The 17641-nt window shown below is 38.7% G+C and overlaps 1 protein-coding gene across 1 annotated transcript in view; it reads left to right on the top strand.

Moving 5' to 3' along the window:
* Positions 1–1114, top strand: part of Prosbeta4 (Proteasome beta4 subunit) — a 28975-nt gene extending 27861 nt beyond the window's left edge. Inside the window, exon 4 of the mRNA XM_067147201.2 lies at positions 509–1114. Coding sequence (XP_067003302.1) covers positions 509–696 — 188 coding nt within the window. The 3' untranslated portion in view covers positions 697–1114. The remainder of the gene's footprint in view (positions 1–508) is intronic.
* The last annotated feature ends 16527 nt before the right edge of the window (positions 1115–17641 follow it).

Genomic DNA, 17641 nt, shown 5'->3' with positions numbered 1-17641 from the left:
ACCATCTTTTTCTCTCGTCTTCTTTCCATAGAAGTTATGTTCATCTGTGCTTCAAACATTTATGCACTTAGTTTTTCTTCCTCTGAAAGTTTGTTTTTCCTATATGTTGCATTTGCTTTTCCTTCAAAATCTCTCCTTAGCTGCTTTACACTTAGTCTACTTTATTGTTATCTGACGAGTTATCCATTTCATCTTGCCTTGTTTTTATTTAAATATTTTATCAGTTGTCTTACTTTATGACTGCCCAATCATCAGTTGCTTTTTTTTTTTCTCCACATTCTTCGGTTACTCTTTGTGCAACTCGCTCTTAAAAAACTTTCTCTCACATCTGCTTTTCTTCAAGTTATTTACATCCTTTTTTTTTTTTTTTGCTTACTTTCCTCAATTTGTCAACCTTTCATGAATATACAAGAGACAGTGTGTGTCCTAATGTTGTATTTTATGTATCGTTTTATAAATTTTACTGTTGTGTGCATTCTCCTTTATTAAACTACTACTCCCTTTGCAGATATGACAGTGGAGGAAGGTTATGAGTTGTTGAAGAAGTGTGTCAGAGAAATTAAGAAGAGATTTGTTGTCAACCTTCCTAATTTCACCGTGAAATTAGTTGATAAAGATGGTGTCAAAGTTCTGCCTCCAATCACTCAAAAAGACCTTGTCTTAGAAGATGCTAAGAAATCTGAAGGTGAAAAATAACTGATCACACAGTTCAGAAGAGATATGTGTTGTTTATAAGTGAAAACTTTCTTCTAAACTAATATTGATAAATTCAATTGAAATAATATACTTTTAATAAAAAATGCAGTTTCTTCTCATACATCTTGCCAAACTGTAATGAAGTCCCACACCTCTGCTCTCATTCCCTCTTTCAGATCATTTTATAAGCTGCTTTGGAATTGCAGCCATATCATGAGAGTTATCCTTTGATGCCAACCACGTCAGCAAGGAAGTTAATTAATAAGATAGGCTGTTGAAGGACATAATTTCATTAAGAAGTAATAAACTACTGTATTTGCTTTTGAGGAAATATCTGGAAGTGTTAGAAAATCATGCATAATGTATAAAAGTAGTTGTTTGCTCTTATATAATGAATATATTTTATACTTTGAGGAAATGTCTTGATTAATAACCCTACAGCTTCAAAGAACGTTGTAAAATCAAGTGGAAGTTCAGTGTCCATAAAAAACAGTATATCGTATAAATGATCTACGTTGAGCACTACACTGGAAATAAGATCAGAATAGAATTTGAAATGAATATCAGTATGTCCACTGGCTACTATAATATACCAATTCTTAAGCATAGCACAGTAATAACTAGGGCTAGGATTTTTATGACCTAAAAATCACCATAATATGCACAATAACATAAAAAATATGACCTAACAGTATTATATTTGAGGTAAAATTCCAGTTGTAAAATTAATTAATAAGTCAGTTATGACAACGAACCATTTATTTATGAATAAAATGCACAAGAGAAGGTAAACTATGCAATTTGATATTGTAGTGTGCTTATTTTATTAAAATTGTCAGTACATAGTTAATGCATGCTGCGATTATTTTCACATGCTTCTGTATTTTCAGGTTATGAGCCCTGAGTTGTAATATACAATGAATACCATGTGCAAATTTTCAAATAAAAAATATTTCCTATTTTCAGCCAACAAAGCCTTGTACTTTGAAAAACTTTGTTCTACTTCAGCTGACACAAGAGGAGCATATTTGAAATGGACAATATCATTTGAATCTAATTCTAAATGATTAAGAGAAAACTTTCACCCAACAAAATCGTTGAAATGGAACACGTGTGATACCCTTCGTTTTTTCCTAGCACCTTCTCCATTTTCTTTGATATTTCTTGCCCCACTTTACCACAAACAACATTAAATTTATTCACAGTTATTTTCACTATTTCTATCTGCTTCATTAGTGGCACTTCTGATTGCTCCAAAGCAGTTATAGTAGAAGGAGGAAAACCAAAATTTGATTTGATGTATGAAAATTGACCTGAAATGTCAGAATTAGACATTAATTCCTGGGCTAGTCCAATTGAAGCAGCTTCACTGCTATCAAATAAATCAATGATACTTTATACAGTGTTGAAGTTCTGGCAGTAATAGTTTGCAGGATTCAATCCAGGATCCCCATCTTGCCAAAATGGGAGAAGGCGTAAAGGGAATGACTGGAGCTAGCAACTTAAAATGATGCAACACGTGAAGGGGCTTTCAAGAAGACCTTCTTGACACACCCCGTCAGTTTATCAACCTCACTGAATTGACTACGAATCTCTTCTGCAGCTCTCTGTGAGGCTTGAGCTAAACAAGTCACATGCACCATTTTACTATATAATGCTTTTAGTGATTTGGCAGCTTTCACATTAAGAAGAGCAGTACATTGTCGTGCTGAACGCCCGTGGTCCATATGGCACGCATAGATCTGTCAAACAGTTTACTATGTGTTTGAGTCATCAGTCCATATACTGGATTGATGCAGCCCTCCATGCCACCCTACCCTGTGCTAAACTTTTCATTTCTACGTAACTATTGGATCCTAAATCGGCTCTAATCTGCTTGTCATATTCATACCTTGTTCTACCCCTACCGTTCTTACCACCTACACTTCCTTCAAAAACTAACTGAACAAGTCCTGGGTGTCTTAAGATGTGTCCTATCATTCTATCTCTCTTTCTCGTCAAATTTAGCCAAATCCATCTCCTCTCACCAATTTGATTCAGTATTTCTTCATTCGTGATTCGATCTATCCACCTCACCTTCAGCATTCTTCTGTAACACCACATTTCAGAAGCTTCTATTTTCTTTCTTTCTGAGCTAGTTATCGTCCACGTTTCACTTCCATTCAATGCCAAGCTCCGCACGAAAGTCTTCAAAAACATTTTTTTAATTCCTATATCAATGTTTGAAGTGAGCAAATTTCTTTTCTTAAGAAAGCTCTTCCTTGCTTGTGCTAGTCTGCATTTTATGTCCTCCTTACTTCTGCCATCGTTAGTTATTTTATACCTAAGTAACAGTATTCATCTACTTCCTTTAAGACTTCATTTCCTAATTTAATATTTCCTGCACCGGGCGAGTTAGCCGTGCGCGTAGAGGCGCGCGGCTGTGAGCTTGCATCCGGGAGATAGTAGGTTCGAATCCCACTATCGGCAGCCCTGAAGATGGTTTTCCGTGGTTTCCCATTTTCACACCAGGCAAATGCTGGGGCTGTACCTTAATTAAGGCCACGGCCGTTTCCTTCCAACTCCTAGGCCTTTCCTATCCCATCGTCGCCATAAGACCTATCTGTGTCGGTGCGACGTAAAGCCCCTAGCAAATATTTCCTGCATGATCTGCCTTCATTCAACTGCACTCCATTACTTTTGTTTTGGACTTACTTATTTTCATCTTGTACTCCTTACCCAACACTTCGTCCATACCATTCAGCAGCTTCTCATGATCTTCTGCAGTCTCAGATAAAATAACAATATCATCTGCAAATCTCAAGGTTTTGATTTCCTCTCCTTGGATTGTGATTCCCTTTCCAAATACATCTTTTATTTCCTTTACTGCCTGTTCTATGTAAACATTGAAAAGGAGGGGGGACAAAATGCAGACTTGCCTCACTCCTTTCTGGATTGCTGCTTCTTTTTCAAAGCCCTCGATTCTTATCACTGCAGACTGATTCTTATACAGATTGTAGATAATTCTTTGTTCTCGGTATCTGATCCCAATCATCTTCAGAATCTTAAATAGCTTGGTCCAATCAACTTTATCGAATGCTTTTTCTAGATCTACGAATGCTGTGTATATGGGCTTGACCTTCTTGATTCGATCCTCTAAGATCAGACGTAAAGTCAGGATTGCTTCACGTGTTCCAACTCAGCTTCAACTTGTTTTTCCATTCTTCTATAAATAATAAGTGTTAAAATGTTGCAGGCATGAGATACTAAACTAATGGTGCGGTAGTGTTCACACTTGTCAGCACCGGCTATCTTGGGAATAGGTATAATATTCTGCCGAAAATCAGATGGGACTTCTCCTGTCTCATATATCTTGCAGACTAACTGGAATAACCTTGCCATGCTGGTTTCTCCTAAGGCAGTCAGTAATTCAGAGGGAATGTCGTCAATTCCAGGTGCTTTGTTCCTATTTAGGTCACTCACAGCTCTGTCAAACTCCGACCTCAAAATTGGATCTCCCATTTCATCAGCATTAACAGCCTCTTCATGTTCCAGAACCAAATTATCTACATCTTTACCTTGATACACCTGTTGGATATGCTCCTGCCATCTTTCTGCTTTGTCTTCTTTCTCTAGAAGTGGCTTTCCATCTGAGCTCTTAATATTCATACACCTAGATTTCCTTTCTCCAAAGGTTTCCTTGATTTTCCTGTGTGCAGTGTCTACCTTTCCCAGGACCATACAACCTTCAACATCCTAGCACTTCTCCTTCAGCCATTCTTCCTTAGCTACCTTGCACTTTCTATCCACTTGATTCTTTAATCGCCTGTATTCTTTTCTGCCCTCTTTATTTCTAGCATTCTTGTATTTTCATCGTTCATCAATCAGGTCTAGTATCTCCCGAGTTATCCACTGATTCTTTGTTGAGATTTTCTTCCTTCGTAACATTTCTTCAGCAGCCCTACTGACTTCATTTTTCATGACTATCCACTCTTCCTCTATTGTGTTTCCTTCAGCCTTTTCATTTAGCCCTTGTGCAACATGTTCCTTGAAACATTCCCTCACACTCTTTTCTTTCAACTTGTCTAGATCCCCTCTTTTTGTATTCTTTCCTTTTTTCAATTTCTTCAACTTCAGATGGCATTTCATGACCAACAAGTTGTGGTCAGAGTCCACGTCTGCTCCTGGGAAAGTTTTGCAATCCAACACCTGGTTTCTGAATCTCTGCCTAATCATAATGAAGTCTATTTGATTCCTTCCAGTGTCTCCAGGTCTCATCCACGTATAGAGCCGACGTTTGTGGTGTTTGAACCAAGTATTGGCAAGGACTAAATTATGATCAGTGCAGAATTCAACCAGCCGACTTCCTCTTTCGTTCTTTTGTACCAATCCAAATTCTCCTATTGTATTACCTTCTCTTCCTTGGCCTACCACTGCATTCCAGTCTCCCATCACAATTAGATTCTCATCACCTTTTACATATTGTATTAAATCTTCTATCTCTTCATATGTTCTTTCGATTTCCTCATCATCCGCTGAATTAGTAGGCATATGTACCTGCACTATTGTGGTGGGCATTGGTTTGGTGTCTATCTTGACGACAACAATTCTTTCACTATGCTGGTCGTGGTAGCTTACCCGCTGCCCTATTTTCTTATTCATTATTAAACCAACTCCTGCATTTCCCCCGTTTGATTTTGTTTTGATAATTCGGTAGTGCCTGACCAAAAATCCTGTTCTTCTTGCCAACGTACTTCACTTATACCATCTACATCTAACTTTAGTCTATCCATCTCCCTTTTCAGATTCTCTAACCTACCACGACAATTTAAACTTCTAACATTCCACGCTCCAACTCGCAGAATGTCAGTATCCATCTGCCTGATGATCGCCCCCTCTCGTGTAGTCCCCACCCAGAGATCCGAATGGGGGACTAGTTTACCTCCAGAATATTTTAGCCGGGAGGAAGCCATCATCAGTACTTCATTCATACAGAGAGAGCTGCATGTCCTCGGGATGTAGTTACGGCTGTAGTTTACCATTGCTTTCAGCCGTGTAGCAGTATCAATACAGCTAAGCCATGTTGAGTATTATTACAAGGCCGTATCAGTCAATCATCTAGATTGCCGCCCTTGCAACTACCGAAAGTCTGCTACCCCCCTTTCGATGAACCATTCCTTAGTCTAGTCTCTCAACTGATACCCATCCGATATGGTTCCATCTGCGGCTTGTCTATCTGCTTCATTGGGACACGCAAGCCTCCGCACCGCGGCAAGGTCACATGGTTCGCAGGGGAGGACAGTTTACTAATGGTAGAAAAGTTGACTTTTTCTAAATGTTCAGTTTATTAGAAACGTTTCATCTGGACCATCTTCTCCCCAAATCCCCACAATGACATTCGCAATATATCTTCCCATAGAGTCTGTAGTTTCATCAATTGATATCCATATTTTCTTATTTGCAACCCGTTGTCTGATTTCTTGCATAGTTTTTTCAGCGTCGCAGCCATTTAAAGAGCTTCCTTCCCCGCGGCCGGATGAGATTTCAACTACACGCGTCTGAAATACATTGATTCACTTAAAGCGTTACTACAAGTATAACAGTAGCATGATATTCACGAAATTTGGAATTCTTTATGATAGAACTATGTACATGCAGATAATGGCATCATTTTTTTTCACATTACCTTAGTAATTTAGTTTCGTGTGATAGAGTTCGAAGCACTCTTTGAGACAGAGACCCACGTCACACTCCTGGCAGCAGTACACCGACGTCTTCTTTTTGCCGTGTTTTGAACACACGACACAACGTCTCTGAGGTTTGGATTTCTCACTTTTTGGTGCTAATTTCTTGATATAATGTCTTTCTTGCAACCTTAGAACTGTATTATCTGATGCGCGCCGGCCTTGAATGTTTCGCTCCCCGCCCGTGCGAGCGTATTTTGTAAACAAACCTTCTACCAGCTGAATTCGATAAGATAACTGCTCAATGCTTGTCCCTGTGGCTTGTCTGAATATTATTAGAGAATTTAGGACGGTTGCATTCAATAGTCTTTTGAACAGCTTTATATACCATTTAGTTGTTCTCTTTCTTTCGACTAAAAACATATGTAGTAACTGGTCCTTGAGATCAACGCCCCCCATGCCATAGTTGTAATCTATCGCACATAAAGGCTTTACTGTTTCTTTCCCCCTCTTAGTAACATGTCTTGTTTCTTCATTGTGGTATGTGGACACGAACGTAACATTTTTTTGTCACACCCTTTTAGCACAGTGACGGGCCCAGAATGCCTAGCTATTATTTCCCCCTTCTTAAGTTTTTTTTTCTTTTACTTCCTTGGGAACGTTTTTTCTGTTCAGTTTCAGTGTCCCAACACAGTCTGTTGAATGATGATGTTTTAGAGCCCTCACTAATTCTGGACTATTGTAGTAATTGTCCATCCATAAGGTGTGTCCGCGGCCTAACAAAGGTTCTAACAATTTCAAGACAATTGCTGCAGTTTTCGGAGTTTTGGGTGTGATAAGAGTTGATTCAATGAGAGTTCCTTTCCCTGTGTATACAAGAAAACACCACAAATAACCAGTACTTGACTCACACAGTTCGAATGTTTTTATGCCAAATTTTGAGGCCTTTAGGGGCAAGTATTGCTGAAACGAGAGGCGCCCTTTCCACAGAGTCAGACTTTCATCAGTAGCAATATTTTGCTGTGGTAAGTACAGGGACTGAAATTTGTTATTCAAATGACACAGAATAGGATATATTTTGAACAGTTTGCGAGGCCCTTGGTATGTAGACAAGCTGTTATTGTCTATAAAATGCAAAAACCTACATATCATTTCAAACCTGTCCGTACTTATGACATCTGAAAACCCAGGTGTTGATATGACCCTGCCCTTCGAAAAATAAGACCGAGATGTTGGCTTTTGTACAATGCCCATCAACAGAAATAAAGCTAACACAGTATAAATTTCATTTACTGTGACAGGTGTCCAGGTTCGAACGGGTGACCGAAACGAAAAAAGATTTCCACGAGCATTTTGATATTGCTCCGCATACCTGTTACTTTCTTTCACAATTAACTCTACTACGCTAATATCAAAGAACGTTTCAAAACATTCAACGATTCCCCTGATATTTTGTGCACCACCTCTTGGTCCGAATTCACTGTTGAAAACTTCCCTCTGACCTGTGTAATTATCCATAGTCTCCCCACACGAAATTTCCAAGTACTGGTTCCTCCTCATCGTCGCTCTCATCATTTACCACTGCATCCGCCACAGCCAAATCATCTATTTCATTGTCACTGCTGCTAATACTGTCACTACTACTTCCGACTAAACTTTCATCTGAATTATACAATATATCAAGCACGTTACTGTCAGTCAAACCACGGCTGGAGCTACCATTGAGCGCGGCGCGTCACACGGACTGATGAAGCTGCAGCGAGACCGAAGGCAGCAGTACGAAACTGAATGAGGGGAATATCATTTATGACGAAATAAACCAACTCGATACATATATCAGATAAAAGGTTGAGACATCATCTTTCAAATGTGATCTACACCATTTACAGTTGGTTCTCATATCATATGACAGAAAGCATCACTAACTGATACCTACACAGAGCGCTCGTGGAGAGTTACGAAAATATTATAAGCTGAGAAATAAAGGTAAATATAACAAATAAACCGCACTGTCACTGTACTAATAGAACAAAGAACATCACGCGAAAAGACAAACTACTCAGATCATCATTTCTTTATTTTATTCTGCGGGAAAGAATGAAGCAAACAGACTTAAAAGAAAAACAGAGATTAGGGCTCAGACTTACTTGACAAATATGTATCCTTGCAAAAACAACTACATTTTAACGATCTTCAATTCTTATTTTACAACACTGATAAACTCCAAAATTTCTTCGTGGAAACACAACAATTTGCGTATCCATAACTCCAAAACTCTTCGCGCTATAGCCGTAAACGTGAAACCATGTATGGGTCTATACCACGTATAGAGGTCGGCGGCTACGGAAGAAAAGAGGGTCTATACCACCTATAGAGGTCGGCGCTGAGGGGTTAATGTAGTTTTTTCTTAAAGTGGAAGGATTGGGAAGAGATTTGCCAGTGTATTTTTCTAAGAATTCACTAAATTTTGGATGATTCAGCTTATTTAAGGGAATGTTGGTACAAAGAAAGGCTGTACAACATTCTTCACAAAATGGTGAAGAAGATTCTCCTAGGAGCATTTGTTGTAGTGCCTTTCCATTTTCGATTCGTTGTACTCCACGTTTGTATTTTTCTGTTGCCACATGCTGCTGAACGTTAAATGACTTCTCTGCTGTTACTCTTACATCGCACAGTTTACAATACAATATTTTACCATCACTCGTGAATACTTTCTCACCATATTGAGATACGAACTGTTGTAATTTTACTTGGATACTTTGCTTCACTTTAGGCATTTTTTCCTGAACTATACTACACAGAACACACACTTCCGAATTCAACAAGATTCAGTAACTTCTGAGACACACCAGATTACAAAGGTTAGGCTTAAGTAGCTACCTGCTCACTGTTACGCAAGGGTAAAGTCCATATTGTGAATTCCACAGAAATAGGGGAGGACGGTAGGTTCTTACCATTTTCCAGGAAACAAAATGCCATGTGTAATTCAGAGAAATACAACGACTCAATTGAACATGGAAGAAAGAAACTGAATGAGAAAAGGTATTTACTACCTGAAAGAGTGAAAAGGACGATCACATAGAAATGACCATTTATGTATAGATATGATTTAACAAAGTATATTTTTCTTAACAAGCATTTATATATATTTAAGGAATTAGGTATCAGTCTTACCAAAAAATTAACGATCCATCATGAAAATCCTAGCCCTAGTAATAACTATGGAGTTCAGATACCAAAAGCACTGTAGCTCTTTTCCTGTGCTGCTTTCAACAGTAATTTCAAACCTTTTTCGTGTTACTATATGTACTTTAAAGGTTTGATTCTTCTTTAGATAATAAGTGTTATGAAAAGCCCATGTATGTTGAGGTTTGTGTAAATGCCAACCATCATTCGTTTGCATTACTACGCGCATCATTTTTGAAACATGGAGTCTGTTAGGATCCAGAAATATGCCTCATTGAGAGGCAGATGAGTTCCAGAGTTACCCAACATTCATAGAGCTGGCAATTATAACTGCATGCAACATATCACCTCTGCCAAATTCATGCAAACATTTGGTAAATTTGATGTCTGCGTTTTGAGCAAATCCTGAAACTTAGATTTGTCGTGTGTGAACTTGTGAGAAGTCCATTGGGAAGTATAATGTATGGTAATGTTCAGTTGCCTCCATATTATTCCTCTGTGAAATGGCCATTGATGTGATATTTTGGTGTTAACAGTATGCAACATGTGTTAATCATTTTTATATATAGAAAGAATGCAAATCCCCTCATAAAAAGCCCTAAATGATGCAACACATCCGTGAATTATCACAAAAATGACAGCATTTCATGAAATTACCCCATAATCAAAATGAGAAACCATTTTTATGGATAATACACTAAAATATTACTTTCAAATTGAAATGGTATTGTGTAAAAAATGAGGACCAACTTTTCCTCATACTGTATTTCATTGTTCAGTATTACTTGCAAGGGTATCTGGCAACAGTGTAGACATGCCGTATTTGCTTGCATATACTTCCCCCCGCCTCCACGTATAATTTCCCTCTCGTGACTTTCAGGGCATATTTTCTGAATCTATTATTCTTACATTTTTCGCATGCCACTTAATTTCCTCTAGCATCTTTGTTAAGAAAATGGTCACCCCTTGCACTTAACAAGCCTGTTTTGTGGATTCCTGGCATCTATAAATACCTCTGCGAACAGAAAGTCCAAGGCCAGGCCATTAACCGTCCCTTCCAATTACAGCAAAACCTCGATGCATCGTTTTTCAAGGGGGAGGGGAAAATGACGACAGATGCGGGTAACATAAAATATAGAGGAAAAGCAAAATAATAAAATATGGTCACTGTATTTGGACATTTTTCGTTATCTAAATATATTATTATAAGAGCAACAATATTGGCATATGGCTTCCGGAGCCGGGTGCAGGTCTTTCGAGTTGTCAAGTGCTGGGCAATCTACGCACCTATGAAAATGCAGCCCTGCCTAAGATGAATTCTGTTGTTTAATTCAGCACATTTACAGCCCCCAAACTGTTGGAATTAACAAAGGAAAGTTAAAATCCTCGACCCGATCGAGACCCCTTGAAACCAAAGGCCCACACTCGCTAACCATTTTGCTTATTCTATACATAACGGTATCAAAATATTGCAACCATGATATACGCAATGAAAATAAAAAAAACATTACTTTTATGCCATTTCATTTCACTTTTCTTTATGCATTTTGTAAGAAATAAAAACCTTTTAAGTTCAGTTCTCTTATTGCAAATTAAGGATATATGTGGATATTACGGCAATAACCTTCCGTAAACCCTTCAAGTATTCTTGTAGACCTTTCGCGAATGATAGGTTAGATACGCAACACGGCGTGGCTCCCACAACTTGGCTCAGGCGATGTCTCAGAGGTTAGAAGTTGAACATGGCGCGCCTCGGACGAGGTCACAGCGGCCTATGCAAGGCTGCCAAGTTAGGAACTTGTTACAAGACTAGGCTTTGAGAAAATTTTATTGGTCTGACTTGGTTAGGTCTGGCTTGTAACAAGACAATTGGGCAGAGGGCAACAAAGCGGTCAACAGGGCTCTAGCATCCCACACACTCCACAAGGTACGACACGATTAATCACCTTGTGACTAATTAAAACGTATCTGGCGCACGCCGTGACTTTTAAACCACGATTTTCTCATTTTCAACGAAGGTGGCAGTCCTAGCCAGCCTATAGCAACACACGAAATGGTGGCAAATTTGAGTTTTACAGTGCCTACATTTTAATTCTTGTAAATAAGACTACTTCTAGGGGTCGGTTAGTGGGTCGCAGAGACGCGTTTGCGCCAGGAGGCTTGTAGTGAGGTTGCGCATGAATAACCTGCACACAGCACTCCAGCCTACAAGATCCTTGCTCAAGACTAGCAACTCTGAATCGCTTGTACATTCTCGCGTAACAGGTTGCCGCTATTATACACTAAAAGTATTGAGCGGTTTCTCTAAATTCAAAAAATTTTGTGTAATTTTTTTATTACGATCAGCAGGAAAATTGTGACCCCGGACAAATAATTTTTCGCCGATTGATGCGATAAAACGATAATCCGAGGAATGATAGATGCGGGGGAATTTAACATTGGTTTATATGGAACATTTTTGGGACTGAATAAAATGAACGATGAATGCGGGAAAACGACAGTCCCGGGAAAGATGCATCGAGGTTCTACTGTACCTGCTACCCTGACCTGCCTCCAAGCAGGACCAGAAATAAGCAAAAAACAACTGCATTCAGTCTCTTATAGCAGCAAGATAGTTGTACAGTGACTTGCAAACTGAGACAAAAGAAGAGTAGTTATACCACTCAATTTGAACATGCTTCTTTTGAAGAAAATAATGAAATAAAGTGCACGGGAAGAAATTTTGGTGTAGAACCAAAATTAATTTGCTATTGGCAGTCAGAAAGAAGAATTAAGGAAAGCTAAACCCATGTGTCAATCTCTTCATGGCCCAAAGTGCGGAAAGTTTCCTGAGGTCGAGAAAGAAGTGTTTGATTACTGTATGTAGTGAAACTGAGAAATGACAGCATTGCTGTATCATAGCAGAAAAATGTGGCATTACAAATGCACAATTTATGGCAAGCATGGAGTGGACTGTTTGTTTTATGCCTAAGGCATGAATTTAGTCCGTGAAGATGAACCATGCTGGCTCTGCGTCTGCCACATGATTTCTCGGACAAAGTAATCAATATTAATTAAAACAATAGGTGCAGAGAAATTGCGGTGTACCGTCATGTTGGCAGTTATGGCAGACAGTGGAGAGCTCCCACCCTTTGTTATTTTCAAAAGAAATACTCTGTCGAAGTGCAATCCTCCCAATTGACATTGTTGTTCGAGTTCAGGAACAAGAACGGATGTCAGCTGATATAATGAAAGACTGACTAACAGTTGTGTGGGATCGACACCCTGGATACTTGATAAAAAAATCCATGCTTGTCCTGGACATTTTTTGTGGCCACTTAGTGGAGCCTGTTAAAAATGAGATGTCCCATCTCGACACTGTTCCCGTCATAGTACCAGGCAGCCTAACATCGGTTTTACAGCCATAAACCATTCACAGAGTATCTCCACTGGTTTTATGAGGAATGGATGGCATCTGGTTCCTTCAAACTGACAAAAAGGGACAGCATTAAGAGACCCGGCATTGAACAAGTGTGCTCTTAGAATCCGATTATGGAAGATCGTCACGAATAGCATTGAGAGGACAGTGATATTTAACTTGATGGATGGTTTGGAGGATGACATAATGGATTAGAACAACTCCATTGATGAAGACTATCTGCCAACGAAAGTTTTAGAAAGTAAAGGACAGGTATAGGTCCCGCAAGAAGAGCTTACCCAAACTCAAACGTGCACAGAGACCAATATCTGTTGGCAAAGTTTAAGCTCGTTGCGGGGCTCCTGTCTGTCGCCCGAATGCTGATTACCGGGCTCATTGTTACTTCAGCCGCTCACTGAAAGGCGCAGTGTACAGCTCTTTAGCAAGCATATATTAAAAAGAAGCATGTCTGTGTATTATTAATATTTCATTTATATTTTGTAGCTGAAAGTGAATTTTCTGTAGTATGATATTCAGTGTACGTAGCGATGCCCCAGTTTCGTTCGAAATTAGGGAGTGCTAAAACTATACACAGTCAAACTAGAGAAGTTATTTATAATGTGTACAAATTCATGAAAAACGAAACACGCCCCACTGGAAACTTATGTGCTGTTCAAAAGAAAGTGGTCGAAGCAACGGGTGTGTCGGAAAAGTCTGTGTGGAATGTAATACGAGACGCAAAGAAGATCGAAAGGGGGTGAAGTGGATTCATTTTCAACGCCTGGAAAGAGAAGACCAAAGTCTGTCAAAGAGTGTGAATTAGACGACTTTGAGAAATGCGCGGTTAGGCGTACGATTCACAATTTTCACAATACCGAAGGCGAGAGACCAACGCTTGAAAAGATCCGTAAGGAACTGGTTGAGAATATACAGTTTAAAAGTTCGAGGCCTAGGTTTTCGATGGAGGAAGATGGAAGACATGCGTAGAATACTTATGGAAAAGCCTGACATAAGGCTCCTTCGTGTGCAGTATATACAAAGCATAAAGCGGTACCGACAAGAGGGTAGGCCTACTGTTTACACTGATGAGACATATCTGCATAGTTCGCACACCAAGTCAAGTGCTTGGAGTGACAGTACTCTTCATGGACTGAAGTCACCTATCTTTAAAGGGCAACAATTAATAGTGGTACATGCCTGTTCAGATGCAGGGTTCGTTCCAAATGCTTTGTTGGTTTTCAAATCCAAGCAAACAACAGGGTATTATCACGATGAGATGAACTATAGAAACTACGAGAAATATCGGACAGAGAAATTTATTCCTAATTTGCCACCCAACTCTGTAGTCGTGAATGCCTCATACCATAATGTCCAATGTGAGCGTGCACCCACATCATCATCCCAAAAAACAGTTATGCAGGATTGTTTGACTGAAGGGTATTCCGTTTTTTACAGAGATGATAAAACCCCAACTGTATGCTTTGATTAAATCCCATAAATCACGCTATAAAACATATCAAATCGATAGACTACTTGCTACATATGGGCATACGATTTTGCGTCTACAGCGAAACCATCCACACTTGAACCCAATCGAAATTATTTGGGCTCAAGTTAAAGATTATATAGCACAAAATAATGTTGCTTTCAGACTTGATAATGCAAGAACATTGCTGATGGAAGGAATTGTGTCAATTGGGGCAGAAGAATGGTCGAATCGATGTAGGCACGTAATCGACACTGAGAATAAGTACATTGCAAGCAATCACATAATGGATGAAGTATCAGACAGCATAATCATTAATCTGGAGGACGATAGTGACAGTGACGGAGAGAGCGTCAGTGATAGTGTAGATGACATTGAAGGCGATTTGAACAGCTTTCAACCTCTTTCAGAAGATGCGGACTAGTACAAGCCATTAGGTAAGTTAACTGCTATTTTACGATTACATTATTCTTAATCTCTTTCTTTGTTTTTGTTGTTATTGTTATTTCATTCAATGTTTCTGATTCTTCATGTCCAACATCATTATGCTATAGGTTAATGTATCTTGGCTCTGATTATAACTACAATAAGGCATTACATACACACGCTGAGATTTCACTCAAACGTTGGTCACAGTTCAGCTGGCCAGACCGCCAGTGCAGATGGTTCATTAAGAACTGCTGGCAGTAAGACAGTTTAGCGAAGTGAGGGGGGTGTGCAAGTGCCACTACCGAGCCCACCCGAACACTGCCGAAGTTCTGCACAGCTTTCTTTGGCAAGCTCTTCTTGCAGGACCTATACATTGATTTTATTCACACACTAAATGAGTTCATTTTGATTTGCATATTATTTCTAGCTTGATGTTTATTATGCAATGTTGATGTTGCTAGGGTTGACCCCAAAATCAAGTTCATCTGTATTGCCACCACTTTTGAACTTGAACATTGCACGTGTTCAAAGAAAAGTCTCACAACTGTTCATATTTTGTGTTATTTTAGTTATTTGCTTTTAAATATTAATTTCATGAATAAATGAAGTTATTGAAGTGGCATATCTCAATTTTATGTCCAATATTTTTGTATCATTGCATAATATCCAAGTATTTTCACCCCTTGAGTTTTGCCCTCTAAACTTTAGAAAATATGGTAGTTGAATGAACGATATCCAAGGAGCAGAGCGATAGTACAACATTAATCTCTTGCCTGCCTTCTTGAAAGCAAGAAGACTGTGCTGTCACTACCTCCCAATAGAATGAAACTGAACACAGTTGGTAGCCCAGGTGCTTCTTATGGCTGCTTGAATGAACTAGCAGTCCATGTCAGGCTCCTGTAAAAGAGCCGTCTGAGTTTCAGAGCCCATGGCATTTGTTATCTGCTGCAATCAGCTTTTTGTTTTGTATTCTATCAGTTTCAACATGGGAAAACCATCCAAGGTAAGCGAGGACTCTTTTGATTTGGAATATGCAAAAGAAAGCTGGTAAACTTCCAGTGCAAATAGTAAAATGATGTGCAAGATGTGTAACATTAGAATCATGCAGAAACGAAAAGGAAAGAAACCTCAAGTCGGGAAATACTGCAGCATTTTTTGTTTATTTCATATTTTGATAGTAGATTGATTTGCGATCATTTTCCTGAAAACCAGAAGTTTCTAGCTTAAAACCTGATCACGTTATGTAACTTTGAAGTTGTAAGAATTTATTGAATTTCGAGAAGATAAATTGGAAAATGGGAGTATAGTACTCTGATAATATATTAACCCTTTAGGAAAATCAGACTGTTTCACTGGATAAAGGAATATCAGCTTTGTGTGTTAAAATAATTTTCATAAATACTTAGGAGTTTTATTCTCTGGAAATTAAATATGTAAACATGTTCAAAATTTGAAAAAAGTGAAAAATGAAGTTTTAGTCTTGTGGCACTCATATACTTAGAAGTTCTGTTCTAAGATGTACAAATAAGATAAGGATACAATAATTATAATTGTTACCGTGTATGTGTGGATCACAGAGGTGAAAGAAGGTGCGGGCACGAATGGGTCGATAGAAGACCATCAGAAGATTAATTTAAAACTTTAAAATTAGAGCTATATTTCTTTCTCTTCTATCTCTTTTTTCTTTTCAGATTTTAAATTTTACACTTCGCTAAGAAAGCAACAATTCAGGTACAGAACTAGCTCATTAGCTTAGGTACAACGTCGGAAAAATCAGAATAATCAACAAATTGCCAAATAACAATCTGAGCTTAAAGCTCCCAATTTACAAATGTTATTTGAGCACTACTGCTCCATTCAATCATTAGTCAAGGAGACGGGTCTCCCAATTTCTTTTACTCCATTAGTAAGAGCATCTTTGCTCTACCAATTTATCTAGGAGGCTACTCTCTGAACCTTATAACATTACAGCCTTGCAAAGGCACCATTAAACCTCTACATGGATAGAAAGAGCATCTTTGCTCTATAAAATTTTCACTTAGGAACCTATTTCCAGAAATGTCCAGGCCTATCAAAGGCACAACCTACATTTTACAAATCCAAGCTGTATTTCCTTTCTTATATGTTCAACAGTCTTAACATCATTACATAAAAGGAATGAAATAAACAGGGGTATCGAGTACCCATTCTACTAGACCTGGGTGAAAAATAACAGGTTAAGTTACTGGCCCAAAAATGAAAATGGCGAGGAGGCGGACACTTGCGCTCCTTGAAAATTGAAATGAAAAGTTTAAAACCCTATTTGGGCTTACGGCCCAAAGTTACAGAGGCTAAGCCTATACTACTGAGGTGAGTGGATGGAGAGAATATTTAAGTTACAAAGATTACAAACTGAAAAAGGTTACAAAATCATAGTCACCTCAAAATAAAGTTGATAGAAAACACGAGAGGGTCGCTCACTCTCTGTTCCCTGATTTTGGTTAAGTTCCTTTGGCTTGTTTAAAATTTACATTTAAAGTTGAAATTTACATTTAGAAAATTAAAGTTACATTATTAAAGATTGGAAATCATCTCCTCGAATTAGCTTTCGAAGACTATCACTTAGTTAAACCAGGACTCCCATTACCTTGAGCTGATGGACGAGGCACCGCCGCTTCCTTTATAAACACACACACTGTCGACTGGAACGATCAATAAGACAACCTAGTCCGAAAATGTGCCAGCTTTTATACCCGAGAGGAAAGTTCCAGAAAACTCTGGGCTAAGGCCCGACACACCCCCAAT

The sequence above is a fragment of the Anabrus simplex genome, chromosome 5, assembly GCF_040414725.1.
Source record: "Anabrus simplex isolate iqAnaSimp1 chromosome 5, ASM4041472v1, whole genome shotgun sequence".
NCBI lineage: Eukaryota > Metazoa > Arthropoda > Insecta > Orthoptera > Tettigoniidae > Anabrus > Anabrus simplex.
This window is presented reverse-complemented; position numbering and strand designations above follow the sequence as displayed.